The sequence below is a fragment of the Saimiri boliviensis genome, chromosome 13 (assembly GCF_048565385.1).
Source record: "Saimiri boliviensis isolate mSaiBol1 chromosome 13, mSaiBol1.pri, whole genome shotgun sequence".
NCBI lineage: Eukaryota > Metazoa > Chordata > Mammalia > Primates > Cebidae > Saimiri > Saimiri boliviensis.
This window is the reverse complement of record NC_133461.1, coordinates 89,537,755-89,554,965: the sequence shown is the minus strand read 5'-3', so window position 1 is coordinate 89,554,965 and position 17,211 is coordinate 89,537,755. Positions and strand designations below refer to the sequence as shown.

General features: G+C 32.2%; 1 protein-coding gene and 1 non-coding gene across 2 annotated transcripts in view; one reads left to right on the top strand and one right to left on the bottom strand.

Moving 5' to 3' along the window:
* The window catches only part of SGCZ (sarcoglycan zeta), a 1,155,154-nt gene that overhangs the window by 1,010,494 nt on the left and 127,449 nt on the right, over positions 1–17,211 (top strand). Inside the window, exon 4 of the mRNA XM_074383946.1 lies at positions 625–712. Coding sequence (XP_074240047.1) covers positions 625–712 — 88 coding nt within the window. The remainder of the gene's footprint in view (positions 1–624; positions 713–17,211) is intronic.
* On the bottom strand, positions 12,907–13,012 carry LOC120360655 (U6 spliceosomal RNA). The gene has a single exon (XR_012513397.1). It is a non-coding gene; the product is annotated as a U6 spliceosomal RNA (small nuclear RNA).

Sequence of the window (17,211 nt, the reverse complement as noted above, 5' to 3'; positions counted from 1 at the left end):
GTAACTGCATAGATATGGCGTCATGGTTCCTGCCCCTAGATGTCTCCTTCTGTGACAAAATTAAGTAAAAAAGAAAAACAAAAACAAAAAATCCCAAATAGACACATAAAATTAAATTCTTCTTGTTAAGTGCTTTAAACAAACCAAATGGAGAATAGGAATTTGGGGATTGGAAGACTTTGTAGTTCTACTGATTAGATGAGCCAATTTTGAGGAGGTGGCATTTAAGCTGAGATCTGAAAGCTGCACCTTAAACTTGTAAAGGGACTTTTGCCATTGGGATAGCTTCTGGAATATCTGCACAGGCGGGACACAAGGAGAAAAAAAGGAAAAGGGTTATTCCACCATGGATGGACAACAATCAGTAGAGTTGGAAATGCTTGCATCTGATAGTTAATACCCACTTATGAAAATGAGAATATGCCATCAAGAATTGTTATGAGTAATTATTATCGCATTTTTTTACATTATCTGCCAGTGTTTGGGACATTAAATTAACTCTCTAAGATAGAGCAAACAAATTAAATTTTTGACAATATCTAAACAAATACAATATAATTTTATGTAAGTCTAACTATATTTCTATTTTCTATTTGATTTGTTTATTTTATACATGTTTCCCAGGATAGTCCACTGATCTTACAGTCTGACAGAAATGTAACAGTGAATGCAAGAAACCACATGGGGCAGTTAACTGGACAGCTGACTGTAGGTGAGTGTTTTGGGGTAAATGTTGCTCCTACTATGCTTGTTCTAACTGAGAAAAGTAGAAGTATGTTATTTCTCTGATATGTAACTCAAGATCCCATTACAGCCCAATTTTCTTGCACATGATTTGACATGTCATAGGTTAGTTATGTGCCTTCTATTTGGTAGTTATTACTCTTGTCATTGTATTATTATGAGATTGAATTACATTTATTTTGCTGGTCATTACTCTTGAATTATGAAATGCACCATTTTTTGTAACAAATATTTTCATAGTTATGTTAATATTATAGTTAATAAACTTAAACATATGAGATGATATATCATTATTAGGTCTATGTATCACTTTTTTAGGGGAAAATATTTTCTAATAAATAGTATCTGCTTCTATAAATGAGAAATTGCATGAACTGAGAATAATAAATATTAACATTTATCAATTACTTCTACATTTGATGTTGAAATTATCTATAATTTAAGATTTATAGCCTTTAGGTTTTGTTAATATAAATGAATGGTAAAGTATTTGTTTTTTCTCATATCAAATACTTTAATTTAGAGATTTATATTATATTAAAATATAACAAAGCAAATAAGAAGTAATTTGTAATTTGAAGTTTTGAAACGTATGTAGATTCTGAATTATTTTTATAACACTGTATTGGTTCTGTGGAGAAATTTCTTAACATTAACATTATGTATCTCTTTATATCTATCTATACATGCATATATATATATATATATATATATATATAGAGAGAGAGAGAGAGAGAGAGAAAGAAAGAACAAAGTAAATTACAATTTTGAGGAGTAAGGTATTCCTATTTTAATGATAAATTAATCATCATTGAAATGCAAATGTGTATTTCCAATATTTCTATTTAAATTTTGCAAAAATGTTATATTTGAAATGTGAGATTTAGAAACACAAATTTTGATTCTGTGTACTTCATTTGTAGGTGTATGAAATATTTTTTATGTTTGTTTTGATGAAAACAAATGGATAACATTTTAGCATATAAGAATTTTCTAAACATATAATTTTATTTTATTTGTAAAAACTGTTTCACTTTACATCATAAAAGTTTATCATTACGTATTTATTAATTGCTACAACTAAATAATATTTTGTTATAATCAGAGATATATCAGTTATAGAGGGGTGCTATTAGCCAATGGATTCAAGATTAAATACAAGAAATATGTGTATAGATACAGAACTGATTCAGAAGCAAAGGCCATTCACTTAAATATTCATGCTAATTCACTCCTGTTATATTGAAACTGCAGAAACTCTAAGCCTATACAAACAGGCCTAACCTGGGTAAATTTTCCATATCATAATTTTATTAAAGTTGGGAACTCTTCAGGCAGATAGAACCTTCTTTTTCTTTCAGTCCTTGATATAAAAAATTCTTAGTAGAAATGTCAGAATGTAAATTAAGTGCACAAAGAATATATACCCATGCCAACTGTCAGACAAAATAGCTACATAATTCCTGCCTGTAGAGCAAAGTAATCATTTGATTATGTGAAGTAAAGATACTGTTTGCATTTCACTGCATGCTTTCCTGCAGGAAATAAAGAATATAGTATGCTTGTATTTTCAGTTACCCTTCCAAACTGATTTTATTGCTATATTGATATTTGCCAGATAGGAGAAAATAGCAAGAGCAAGAGAGAAAAAGAAAAACAGTTAAGCTTAATTTTAAATGTGACACATCATTAAGTTAATGACACAGCCTTATTGTGCAGAAAAATATGTGTATACTTAAAAATTGTTTAATATCCTGGTCCTTTGAGTGTATTTTTGATGACTTATGTATTTATACTGGTTTGCACATTTTAATGAACATAGAACAAAAGAAGACTAGGGCTGTGTGAAGGGAGATAGTGTATTCATATTTCAAACAACGCCATAGGGTGCTACTTAGTAGTTGGTTGGGTGCCAGCAAAACAGTTAATCTTTTGGATACTCAGTTTTCTCATCTCTAAAATGGGGATAATGTCACATTTTGAATGCTGTTATAAGAATTACGGTGATTTCAGTATCTACAAACAGTAGGTAATTATATATTGAATTTATTATTGTGATGATGGTGAGTGTAATTATTGGTATCACTTAAGTTAAAAATACAGTGATATAGGAGAAATCTCATGATGATTTTCTATTCAATGTATCTGTGTGATATTAGTTAAGGTTGAACTATTTATGATACTGTTGCAGAGGTATGTTAAAAAACACAACACAGTGAATCCAAAGTTCAGAAACTCTTGAATCATGTAAGAATAAATTTACCTTTATGTAGTATTTGAAGATATACTTGAATGAATCAAGCAATGTAGAAAATTAAAATTTATTTCTAAAGACTCTAATTGTAATTGTATAAGAATATATAAATAGCTGTTCTAACCCTCTTTTTAATTCCTTTTCTTTTTCTTTCAGTTTTTGTTTATGCATATGACCTTGATTATAGTATAGTCATGATAGTATTTTGCAATATTTAAAAAATTACCACACAAACTGAATAATTATGGAAAATAATTTCAGTTACTCTTCATTTTCTAAGTAAAACAATTCTATGGTCTATCAGTAGAATGCATCAATTTATATTAGTACAGTCAATTCTGAAATATAACAGAATTTGAATATTTTTCCAGATTTTATTCTCATTGCACCATTTTTCCTGAAAAATCCATGTGCATAGTTTCAGCAAAGCAAATATTCATTTATCTTGTACCCTGACTTTTTCTTTCTCTACAAGCCTAGCTTCCTACTAATTCAATTCACAGGGATATATGTAGTCCAGTGATTAGGCCAACTCCTGTGCTAATTCTAATCCTGACTCACTGACAGAATTTAAAATCAAATTATTTCTAATACAATAAATGCAAAAGAGAAATATTTTATACATACACTGGCTCAAGCGTAATCTAAGTATTTTAAAACTTTAGGTAGAAAAATCAATTTGACAAATATTTTTTTGTGAATTTATGAAGTTCCAGGCTTTATGAATTTGACCAGATAATATCCAATTTCCCTCATTAAATCTAGGATTCTAATTTTCATGACCTTCATAACATTGGAGGAGATTAATGAACTCAAGATTTCTTCCTCCAAATTTCTCTTCTTAGAATAAAGCTGAAAGAGAGGAATGAGATTGTTGTTGAGAAGTGGTTAAAGAAAGTACAACATCCCAAGAGGTCAGACTCCTTGAAGAAAAATCAAGAACTTTCTTAAACAAGTCTCAGAATCATTCTCCAGGTCAAAATTTTCTATTATTTAATCTATAATTACTATGTTTTTGTTAGCAGAACATCATTTTTCTTTTATAGGTGAAAAAAGTATGTGATTTTAGGTGTGTTATATATTCATATATGTTGATAATATGATATTTTTCATGACTTTCTTTCAAAAAAGTAGGTAAAAGATGTAAATTATGACCATCTTTGTGAAGTTCATTATATTATCTCAGGAAATGACTACAATATGTGATATAGAGTAGAAATCTTTTATTTATGGTAACGTAAATAGAACATTATCATGCAGTTTTGACATAGACTTTGTTTACAACACTGCTAATAGTAATTAATGCTGTAGTAATTTGGCTCACTTAAAATGTAATAATAATCTTTCCCACAATATCATGAGGATAATTAGATTTTATTTACCAATAACATTGAATTGATATTCAACAGACTATATTTAAACTACTTTTATAAGTAGTTTATGAAGTATAGGTTGATTTCTGTAAAATAATCTCTCCTTTAAAATGCTTAGCCAACATGGATTTTATTAAGCTATAGATTGCTTTTTCTTGTATTACAAATGTATTTTATTTTTGACAAGGCAAGGGCTTTATCAAAATATATTTTATATTTGATAAAATATTATATTAGGTTTAATATGTATTATTAAACCTAATATAATATTTTCCTTTCTCATATGCCTTATGCCATCAGTCTGTAGCTGAAGGATAGAAATGAAAGGAGGATGAACTCAGAAACTGGAAAAAGATTTACCTTAACTGGTGGAGCTAGCTTTGTTTTTGGTTTTGTTTTTGTTTATTTAGTTAGCGTCCCTCATTCTGATTTAAATATTTTAGTCACAACAACTTTTGAGATACTCATCATGGCTACCTATGGGGTCCTATGTCATAAGCAAGAAGTTCCACAATGTCACATCTATATTATTATCCCAGTAAAACATTACGGTTAATTGGGTATTAAAAAACTGAATGTGATTGTTCTGAAATTTTAGAGTGTGCTTAAGACCACAAACTTATGCTTTAAGTAGGATCTCATATTTCATCATAAGTCTCCCTGTTTAATGCTCAATAAATTCAGAAGAATGAATTCAGAATGAATTAATACCTAGGAAAGGCCTGCTGTTATTGTCAGAATCATTTACTTATATTTGATATTCTCATTTGTACTTATCAAAACTCAGTGGAATAACCAAATTATTTAAAAATCTTTTTTTTTTTTTTTTTTTTTTTTTTTTTTTTTTTTTTTGAGACGGAGTTTCGCTCTTGTTACCCAGGCTGGAGTGCAATGGCGCGATCTCGGCTCACCGCAACCTCCGCCTCCTGGGTTCAGGCAATTCTCCTGCCTCAGCCTCCTGAGTAGCTGGGATTACAGGCACGAGCCACCACGCCCAGCTAGTTTTTTGTATTTTTAGTAGAGACGGGGTTTCACCATGTTGACCAGGATGGTCTCGATCTCTCGACCTCGTGATCCACCCGCCTGGGCCTCCCAAAGTGCTGGGATTACAGGCTTGAACCACCGCGCCCGGCCTATTTAGAAATCTTAATTACAATCTTTAATTTCTCATTTTCTGCTTTAAGTAATTCTTGAAAGCTTAAGCCTTACATAGCCTGCCTATACGCTAATAAGAATGTCATTTGCAAGTTATTAAACAGTGATATTTGTATTTATTATGAGTTTCTCTTTTTTGTATCTTATACTTTGAGCAATTAACATCACTTAAGAGTAGAAACTGTTGTAGACAGCTTCTGCAATAGAGTTGACTCTGGTTTCTTCAGAGGTCTGAGGTGCTTGCTTTCGTTTTCCAAGAAGGTTTATGAAGTCAGCAAGTGGAGATGATGATAAGGTATCAAGATTGGTCATCTGCTCTTCTCAGAGTGTGTTAATCAGCTACACACATAAAAAATCAAAATTAGATAGATAGATAGATAGATAGATAGATAGATAGATTATATTAGGCATAAGGATTCTGAGAGTAAATAATTTTAAAAATTTGTTATTTTTTGTATTTTTTTAGTCAATATCTATTAGTAATATCATCCATATTATGAAATAACTTCCCTTTTTAAACTATATAAGTTTATTAAAAGATACACATATATTTAAAGTTTCTATTAGTAAATATTTATTCATAGGTAGGCATCTCTATCTTATAGAGTATTTAAACTACAGTGATATTCCTGGTAGTAAAGGTGTAAAAGGAAATGTAACCAAATGATCCCACTATACTTTAAAAGAAAGCATATGATCTTATGAGAAACAAACACGTTTTTCTCACATGCTGAACAAAATGTACATTTTGTTTAATAAAGATAAATCTAGATGATACAATGTGCAGTATTTTTAGCAAATCTACGTCAAAAGAAGCATTGAGCCTAGTAATTCTCTGACAAAATGCTTTTTAAAGAATGCTGATGTCATGACAAATAGGCAGTTATGTAAAATAGTTGTGATTGGGGGACAAAGAAACAGAGCATGTTTATTGGCCTAACTCAATTCAGAAACAAAATCTAGACTTACTACAAGACATAGTGTGTGTATCTTTTAAATACACTTTAAATGACGTGCAATTTGACCTGTGTTTGCTATTGGTCAGTTGAAGTAAGATCTCGAAATGTTAGTGATTGTGGCTGGACCTGTTCATTTCTGATATAACACCACCTGGTGATGAACTTGATATTGATGAAATTCCTTAAAAAAAAAAAAAAGCTGAAGACCTTCCCTGAAACTCTTAACTGGGCCAATGCCCCTCTGTCCGCCTCAGTAGATCCTTCAACATGCAAGACAGACTCTCTCTCTGTCTATGTCTCTGTCTCTCTGTTTATCTGTTTCTCTCTGTCTCTCTCTCTGTCTCTCTCTGTCTCTCTCTCTCTTTCTCTCTCTTTCTCTCTCTTTCTCTCTCTTTCTCTCTCTTTCTCTCTCTCTCTCTCTCTCTCTCTCTCTCTCTCTCTCTCTCTCTCTCCCTCTCTCTCTCTCTCACACACACACACACACACACACAGAGACACTCTCTTACACACCCATATAAACTCATTTCTCCAAAGTATTGACTCAAGAAAAGTACTGGGAAGCAAAGTTAGGGTCAGGACAACTTTTAGAAAAAGATTTCTGAGTCTACACACATAGGACTGATTAAAACCTCAGCATTTTAATTCATGCAACATGTTTCAACATAATTTGAGTCTGGATATATTCTTTAAAGTAATTTCTATTTATTTAGCATGATGAAATACAATCTTGGTAATTTATGCAATTTGTAAAACCACATATGTTTAAGGGAACATTATATTCCTTTACTTTTTTACCAGTACTCTTTCATGTTTCACAAATTTAAGTTATTCCAAAATTGCACCATATAAAACACAGAACATGTTTACTAGAAAGACAATTTTGGTTATTAAGTGTTTTTATAGTAAATCCCCCCAAAAAGAAAGAAAGAAAACCAGAATGTACATTCAATTAAAATTATTAAAACATGTAGGACTGTATAGATTTTCACTAATAATATTATGAGGACAATTATATGACACACACAATATATCAAAATGTTGTCGGGAGTATTTTCATGAGGAAATCATGATATCTTCAGAAACTATTTTTAGGAAGGACATATACCTCACCAATTAATAGCATGGATTCTGGAGACTACTAAATCCTAGATCTGTCAACTGTCAGCTATGTGACCGTATGTACGTTACTCCAGGCAACTGTTTCAGGTTTCTGTGGGCATAAATGAGTATTTGCCTCATACAGTAGATGTGAACATTAAATACATTAATATGTAATTAAGTACTGGAACACTTTTTGGGTATATGTTAGTGACAGTGATTTGTTGTTGTTGTTGTTAGCACTGCGTGTGTACTACTCTGTACACATGGCCAAATATCTGGGCTATACTTGCCTTATGTATGAAATGAGTCTATTTGGCCAGATTGTCTCCATGGCTCTTTCCTGTACCAAGTCTAAAAAATGAAAAACTACTTTTTACCTTGGGAGAAGAGAGTCAGTTGGTGAATCTCCCAGTCCTTACATTCCTCAATATTCAATTGTCTTGACAAAATGCCATCTGATTTGTTTTTTCCACATCTTAGCCATACAGCATAGGCACGTATTTTGTGCACACATTTAAAATGAAGTAGGTAAATGAGCACAATTAAATCAACGTCCTAGCTATGCTTCTACTTTTTCATCAAGTGTTGGCTTATAAAAATTTTTTTCTGTGAAATTTAATCCACAAAATAATTTAAATCCAATCAGCTTATTTTTGTTAGTGCTAAGCATAAGCATGTTTTGTTCCTAAATGAATGGAGAAAAAATGTAGATGAGGGTTTTATAATAAATATTTAAAGACCCTGAAAATGACATGTAATCTTGCATAAAAGCAATTACAGTGAACACCTGGGAATCGCTTAATTGACTGCAGTTGGTATAGGATGTATAAAAATTAAAAGTTTACAGATTATTCTCAGGTACCAAATTTATGTTTTTTGTCATTGACTCATTTTTTTTTTGACTTAGAGAATGTTGTAATAGTCTGGGACAATTTAATAGGAATGAATGTTTGATGTAAACTGAGCTGTTCAAATCTTGGAGGATAGATCAACAAAACACTTAGGTATAATATTGCATATACATTTCAAACGATTAAATATATTGTTGATTTTGAGTTCATTATTATTAATTAATTCATATTATTTAATTTAGTATTAATTAGTTTGGGAAAATCATAAGTTGAAGTAGATACCTATGATATCAGGAGAAGGATGGCACTCTTTAGAAATTAGAACTCTCAATCTTTGTAACTCAGGTGTAATGAGAGTTATGTTTGAAGCAAAAGACACTAATGTTCATGTTTTGAAAAGTTATATCAAAGGAGAATTTTTAGCAGCTTGAATAATTATACTAATGCTTCAAAGTTTCTCATTTTTGGTGTCCTAAGAACAGAAATGTGGACTGGCTCAAATATTTAATTAAATTCGCAATTATTTGAAGTGCAGAATCAAGAAATACTACAAATTTTTATTCCTGGGAGACCTAGACTAAAACTTGAAAGAGACAGTTTGGCTGGTCATCTTCAACTTTTGCTGGCTTGCTCCTTCTCTTTCCAAGTTCCCAGTGCCCTTGTTTAAAATCAATCACTGCAGTTCTACAAGGCCAGCTTCACTTCACAGTGCTCTCTGCTATGGTCCTAAAGACCATCCTTGCATGGTATTGGCCTCTACTTCTTAAGACCAAGGCTAGCTCATTTGCTAAAATAATTCATGCCTGTATGTCAATGGATACTATGGCTTTGAAATTTTTCCTTTTCCAGAGTAATTATATATATTTCAAAATACATTTTTTTGGTAATAATATCTTTAGTTGTTAAAGTAATTCTAGTCTTGATGGTACAGAAATGAAGCTGATAGGATAAAGTGAGAAAATGTGCGTCTTTTAAGATATATTGTAAAGGTGTCCTCCTCCTTTATTTTAGCACTGCCTAGGTCAGTTCTTCTCCTTATATACCAATAAAAAAGAAAATACAAGCCTATTTTAATAAATATAATACATAGACTATTAAGTGCACAATACTGAGGGAATCACTAAACGGATAAATAAACATTTTATTAATTTGGTAATCATATAAGTTTATTCAAAATATGTGTATAAAGTGTTTGAATTTTAATGTTAAAATAATTATAATAAAACATAAATGATATATTACAAGACCAGTTAAAGGATAAAAGTAGAATAAGCTAACCAAGTATCAAGAGTGCTTTTTAATTTTCTCTTTTAGATATTTAATTGGATATGATTATATAACTTATCTGAAATTAATGAGTCTATAGCTTATACACTTAACCAAGCTTTGTTTTCTAATGAGGATCCCTTTGTGGGACCTCAGAATTGCAGGTGCTTTGGAGTTCCATATATAATTGACTTACAGAACATGCAATTTTGTGTTGGTCTTAATACGAAATCTGTCTTTGGAAATTTGGTTAATGGGGCATAATATTCACAAATGTAAGGTTATGGGACTAATTATCTGAAAACATCTGGAGGCAGGACGCTAAATAAAACTTAGGAGTCCATATGTACACAGAAGATCATTCACTTCAGTAGTAGGGTGCCTAAATGAGGTGGCATCTAAGCCCAGATGACTATATAACAATACTAATTGCCTGATCATGGGCTAGAGAGAAGGAGAGTCTGGAGGGAAACCATTATTTATGATGATCTATGTCTATTAACTACAGTAGCTCTTTTCTTCTAACTTTCGCTTTGGATTTTGTGTCTATGCTTGTATTTAGTTTTGGAAAAATTCCAAGTCAGATAATGCATACACCAGAAAAGCAAACCATGGTGGGAGTAGAAAATTGAGCAAAAGAAGAGGAGAAAGTGAACCACAGCAATTCTTCTGTTTCCAAGTATTTATTACATTCCTGACCATATATACCTCATAACGAGAAAACAGTATTTCCCAAATCTCTTCAGATTTCTTAAGACTGTTATGAATCCTTTAATCAGCATTCTTTGGTTAAACTATTTTAATCATTTCTGAATTCATTTGCAACCTGTTTTTTAATATTGTGTCTAGATATTTTGTCATATATTTGCCTGAAGTTAGGAATTTTTAATACTATATGATCCTTTAGGTTTTGATCGATAATCCTATGAAAAAAAGAAAAATCTGCTAATTTTGTCATGGCTGATTTTGGTTCTGAGGTCACTTGTTTCCTGTTTTGTTTTCAACACGCTCACAAACCCATTAGTCTATTGTATAACTAATATCTTTTCCTTCTCTACCCCCCCCAAAGGGATTAGAGTATGTTAATAACTCATTGATTTTGGAGCTCATCTTTCTCCTGTCATAGGTAGAAAGAAGAAAATTGTTTCCAATCATACATGGCTGTTGCCATACGTTTTCTTTCTATAAAGGTTACTGAATGTAATTCAAAGATCATCCTGCCACTCCAGGGAGGCATGCATTGCAGACTAGGAAAATGTGCTTTATTTTCTCATATCCTTTCCAGAGGCCCTTATGATTCTATCTCCTTATTCTCAGCTGTGGTTTCATTGCTCACCTAATCTGTGAGCTGCTAACTGAATCAGTAAATCTATCAGCTACCTAAATCACACTAAAGTTTTATAGGTAAATATATTTTGGGAAGAAAGTCTTCAATATTACACATTAAGAATTGACCATATATATTTTCACATTACAGGCTTTTATAAATCATAAGTCATAATAATTACAGTGACTAAAATAAAAAATACAGACAATACCAAGTGTTAGAATGAATACAAACCTACTGGAACTTTTATACTTCTCCTGCTAGGAGCACAAAACATTACAACCATGGTAAAAAAAAAAAAAAAAAAAAAAAAGAATTTGGCTGTTCCTACCAAGTTAAACATGCAACTACCATATGGTCCAACAATCTCACTCCTAGGTGATTGCCCAAGTTAAACAAAAAACATGTTTACACAATGAAGCTTATATAGATATTTACAGCAGCTCTATTCGCAATTGCCAAAAACCAGAGTCAACTCAAATATCCTTCAGCAAGAGAATGGATAGACACACTGTGGTATATTATCACAGTGAAATGGTATTCAACAATTTTTTTTAAAAGCTATCGACATTATGTTAGGTAAAATAAATCAGTCTGGCAGTTTATTTACTATATGATGGCTTTTATATGACATCTTAAAAGGACAAAACTAAGGTGAAAACAGATTCATGCATAATTCACAGGGATGGCATGGGGGGGAGGTTAGGTACAAAGACGTAGCACAAGAGAGTTTTTTGATGGTGATGAATCTGTCCTATATTTTGACTGTAGTAATGATTACACAGCAATCTGCGTGTGTTAGGATTCATAGATGTATACACCAAAATTGGCTGTATAATAAATTGAAATATAAAACAAAAATTAATAGGAAATATTTTTCAGTTTTTTCCAAATTTACATGATGTTAATCTTTCTTATATGTAACTTAACATTCTGAACACTAATACGTTCTTCATGTAATCTATTTTAAAGAATAACAGCACTTGAGGTCCAGTGGGGAATTTATCCTGATGCCTTGGTTTTTATAATCCCACTTGACACATGGTATCCCCCAAATAAGTACAGAATATGTGATTAGAATATCTTGAACATTTTCCCCAAGACTTAACTTTTTTTAGATCTTGGTTTTCACGAGGTAATTTTCAAAAATTTGTCATTGCTCTATTATGGCTCTTTATTCTGTTTGTTCTTTGTTTCACATTTCCAAAATATGGAGGCATTCATAATCTTCCTATTCAGGAACACTGAGTATCTTAAATAATGCCCACATTTCTTTCACTGGTGATTTTTGGTTCATTTGTGATTATGTTATCTCCAAATATTAAATTAAAGGAGGTTCTTGTTCTTGAACCATCATCCTTTTCAAAATACGCCTTATTATTGCATAGATCTTGTCAAATGACTTGTGGAAACTTTTGACAAAGTCTATAGTATGTGTATAACTTTCTTTCGGAGGTAACATAAAATGTATAACAAATGCTCATTGGTTGTATGGATTATCATTATTGAAATAACTCAGTCCTTATTGAGTTAAAGCAACATTATACTAGTCTCAATTCATTTTCACTCTTAAGACTGTTAATATTATTTGCAAATAATTTCCAGTTGAGATATCCATCATTGCTGTTGGTTCCATCTGTTTTTATGTCCCCTATATCTGTCATTAGACTAAGTTGTGTGATGTGCTCATTTTGTATACCATGAACATTTATTATATATCTTCCTTTAGCATATCACATATATATGGACAACACCCAAATCTATCCCTCTGACTTTTTCTCTCTTTTTCTTCTAACATAAAACCCAATGAACCAATTATTATTATTATTTTCTGGATCTACCTACACCTGACTATCATGTTGATTTCTAATTCAACATTAATCTACCACTGATAATTTTTTTAAAAAAATTTTTAGGGGCCATGCTAATCTTCTCTGTATCATTCCAATTTTTTTTAGTGTATGTGCTGCCAAAGCGAGCACTACTAATCAGTATTTTTGAGACACTAACTTGTCATTTAAATCAGCCTCGATTTTTAGTATTAAAAGATAGTGGTACCTAAGTTTATTTTCAATACTAATATTTCATATTTGTAGAGAGTTTTTTTAAGCTTAATTAAACTAATTAGCTTCCCTTCAAAACCCATCTTTTCTTTTTTCCATCCAACACATAAACAGCAGATCATTTAGAATAGCCCATAACTTATTGAGTACAACCTTAAATAGGTCACCTCTGCTATGAGTAACCTTCTTAAAGCACAGTCAAAGTAGAAACTATTATCTTCATTTGTTAAAATCACATGATCACATTGGTAAGTGGAAAGAGATGAATACACATAATGTAAAAGTATTGCAAACTACATATACTCCATTGAATAAATTTATGATTCTTAGGAATAAGTAGCTCTAAAAGAGAATGCATTTAGAATGTAAAAAAGAAGATAGGCAGCAAGGCTGATTTCGTGTCAAACAGAAGTTCACAGCATCACTGGCTGAGCTTAGAAAATGACAAACACCAAATATGCCTTTGCAAAATAAGCCAAAGGAATTTCTTTTTGTAGAGAATATTTAGTGGCTTGAGGAAAATGTTAGTAGGATCACAGTATAAGTAACAAGAACAAGTAGTTTTGAAATACAATTTGGTAAGTGTTTCCAAGAAAGAATATTAGGTGGTGTTGCAAGAACTTTCATGATCACTGTGATCTTAAATGGGCTTTCTGGCCTTGTTCCATTCTCTACTTCACTATGCCTCTTTCTGCCTGGCCATTTTATAATTTTTATGGTGACATAATAAAAGCTTTTCTGTGTCAGACCTTCCATAGATATGAAATTATTGTTTTTCTGTCTTTCTGCATAGCCAACATGATCAAGTAATAAAGTAAGACATATTTTAGCATAATTGAGCTTTCACATAGGGAAATATTTCAATATGCACAAATTTACATAATATACACTAAACGATGACCCTGAGTTTTAGCATAAATCCATGGAAACACAACTAGAAAGTTTAAAGGATTTTTCAACTCACTGCCCCTGCATCCCTTTCACCTTTAGTGCTAGAGCAATTCCTTCTGTGTCTGCCCCCAATTCACAGCTACCATAGTCCCTGGTGCTAATCTTATCTGCTGACAAGCAGAATACTGAACCTTATTGTAATGTTACTATTTCATGTAATGTTACTTTTTCATCCTTGGTATTTCTTTCCCCTATTAAATAAATTTCTGGATATACTAGTGTAACAATTAATTCTCTCCTTTGTCATGAAAAATAGTTTGCATATGAAAGACCTAACTTCAAGTTCAGTCCATATTGCATCATTTTTAAATGCAAATACATGTTTGCACATTATTTGTTTTTAAAAGTTTCTTTAAGTTTGAGTTAAGGGTGGCAGAACAGTGTCAAAGATGTGCTTTATTATGTACATTAGAAATAAACTGATGAATAGGTACAAGTTGAAGGTGTCCAGTTGACCTATATCTCAGTTTCTTAAATGTAAAGTGAACATATTAATAATGTCTATCTACTGGAGTTGTGTTGATGATTAAGTGAGTTGCCATAAGTGAAATTCTTTGCACATATTAATTACTAGGAAAGTGCTAGCTGCTGTCACTATTATTATTATTAGTATTCATTTCCTAGTGGGAGAAAAAGTAGAAGGTAGTTTTTACTCAGAGTGACTCTACTTTATATTGGATGCTATAAATGATTATCCAAGGTAACATTTAATTCTAGCATCTTTAGTTTGTTAAGGGTTATCGCTTGATTTATCAGCATAGGCAGGTGGTTCCAAGGGTCATGACATTCATGAGACTGCTGCTGGGTGCTAAGCACAATTAAATTACCTATAGCATCTGTCCCTTTAACAATTAACTGACAGGACATTAAGGTTTTATATTTATTCCCTGTTAGTTTTCTGACATTCCAACAGCTCATTAATTCTGGTAAAATATATTAGTCTAGATGTGACAGTTTTAGATGAATATAAAAATGAATGCCTTCTATTATTTGAATTACTTTACATCAATATTCATTAAAAATAGACATTGACAAATAATCTGAATTCTATAAGGTGTATCTTTATTAAAGTGATTTGTTCTCTCCAAAAATAAACTTACAAATGTAAAGCAATTCAAATGAAAATGCTAGTGATAATAAAAAGTTTACAAAGTATTCTCATTTAAATAAAAAAGGGAAAATTTTAATAGTGTACACTAATTATCACAAGAACAATAATTTGTGTGGAATTAGTATAGGTATAGAAAATCAAGACAACACAATAATGAAAAAATGTATAAAGAAACCATATGTCTGTGATAATAATTCAATGTAAGGCCAAGATGTCCTTTAAAAGCACTGTGACAGCCTGGGCACAGTGGCTCATGCCTGTAATCTCAGTCCTTTGGGAAGCTGAGGCAAGGTGGATCAAGAGGTTGAGAGTTCGAGACCAGCCTGACCAACATGGTGAAACCCTGTTTGTACTAAAAACAGAAAAATTAGCCAGGGATGGTGGTGCATACCTGTAATCGCAGCTACTCAGGAGTCTGAGGCAGGAGAATCACTTTAACATGGGAAGCAGAGGTTGTAGTGAGCCCAGATCATGTCATTGCACACCAGCCTGCGTGACAAGAGTGGTCTCAAAAACTAAAAAAAATGACTGTGACTGAGAGAGGGGGAATTAGTTATTAAATAAACGAGAGAGATAAAATTGGTTAATAGTTTAGAACCAAACATTAACATCTTTAAACAATGAAACAGTAAATTGTCCATGACATAAAGGTTTCATTTTAAAATTGAAAACAGTAAATAATGAAAAAGTTTATTAGAAGAAGTTCTGATCTTTGTGAGGGAACATCTTCCAGATGCATGAAAGTTACGATTATTCTGAAGGTCAATACTCCCTAAAACACAACTGAAGTAATGTAAATAACAACTAAAGTATCATCTCATTGGAGCCCATAGATGAAGGGGGAAGGAGGCAGCAAGCCACCTTGCTATGTATGTACCTATACAACAACCCTGCATGATCTGCACATGTACCCCAGAACCTAAAGTACAATTAAAAAAAGAAGAAGAAAAGAAGGCTTATAGCCCTTCAGTGGCAATAGCCCTCTCAGTTTATTGAGGGACTCCTGCTTTTGGCATACGTTTTCCACATCTCTCCTGGGTTTGAGGCTGCATTTCCACTTTTTTTTTTTTTTCTTTCTTTGAGATGGAGTCTTCCTCTGTTGTCAGGCTGAAGTGCAATGGTACCATCTCGGCTCACTGGAACCTCTGCCTCCCAGGTTCAAACTATTCTGCTGCCTCAGCCTCCTGAGTAGCTGGGATTCCAGGTATGCACCATCACACCCAGCTAATTTTTTATTTTTTGGTAGAGACAGGGTTTCACCATGTTGGCCAGGCTGGTCTTGAAATTCTGATCTCAAGTGATCCCCCTGCCTTGGCCTCCCAATGTGCTGGAATTACAGGTGTGAGCCCACCATGCACGGCCCCACTTCTTATTTGAATCTAAGCCATGATAACTAACTGTGGAATTACAGCTAAGCAATTGTAATGGTGATTCAATCAATCAATCACTGTATATAAAGCAGGTTTCCTATTATGTAGAAACTGTAGTGTGTAAGTTACTACTGCTAGTATTTTTATTTCAGTGGATTTAGTCAGTATTATTTTGACTTAAGGAATATTTATGGGTGCCACCATATGTCAGGCCCTGTGGTAGGAATGTATACACAACACTGAGCAAAGACGATTGCCTCTCCTCAAAATTATAGGTGTCAACTGTTCAATTATAAGCCATCTGTGTAAATTTACATTTAAAATTTATGTGTAAGTCCAAAATAAGCTTTTAATAACTCAAAGATTGTCTTTCAACATATGGTTTCCGTGTTCACAGCTACTATTTTTCTAGAAGTAGACCAAATCTCCCTCCCCTGGTTTTACACACATGTATGCTCACACAATGACATATGCACATCAGACATTGCTTATAGAATTTTATCTATATTTTGAGTCTGTAGGACAGATTTATATTTCCATTTATTTTATTTTTTTTAGGCTCCTAGCCTCTCTATTTCATGCATTACCTCTCCTTGGGCTTCTTCATGGAATTCCATTTTCTTTTCTATGTTAGATGCACCAAATAAATCCTTTACTGAATCTCTAAGTTTATATCCAAAGACTCA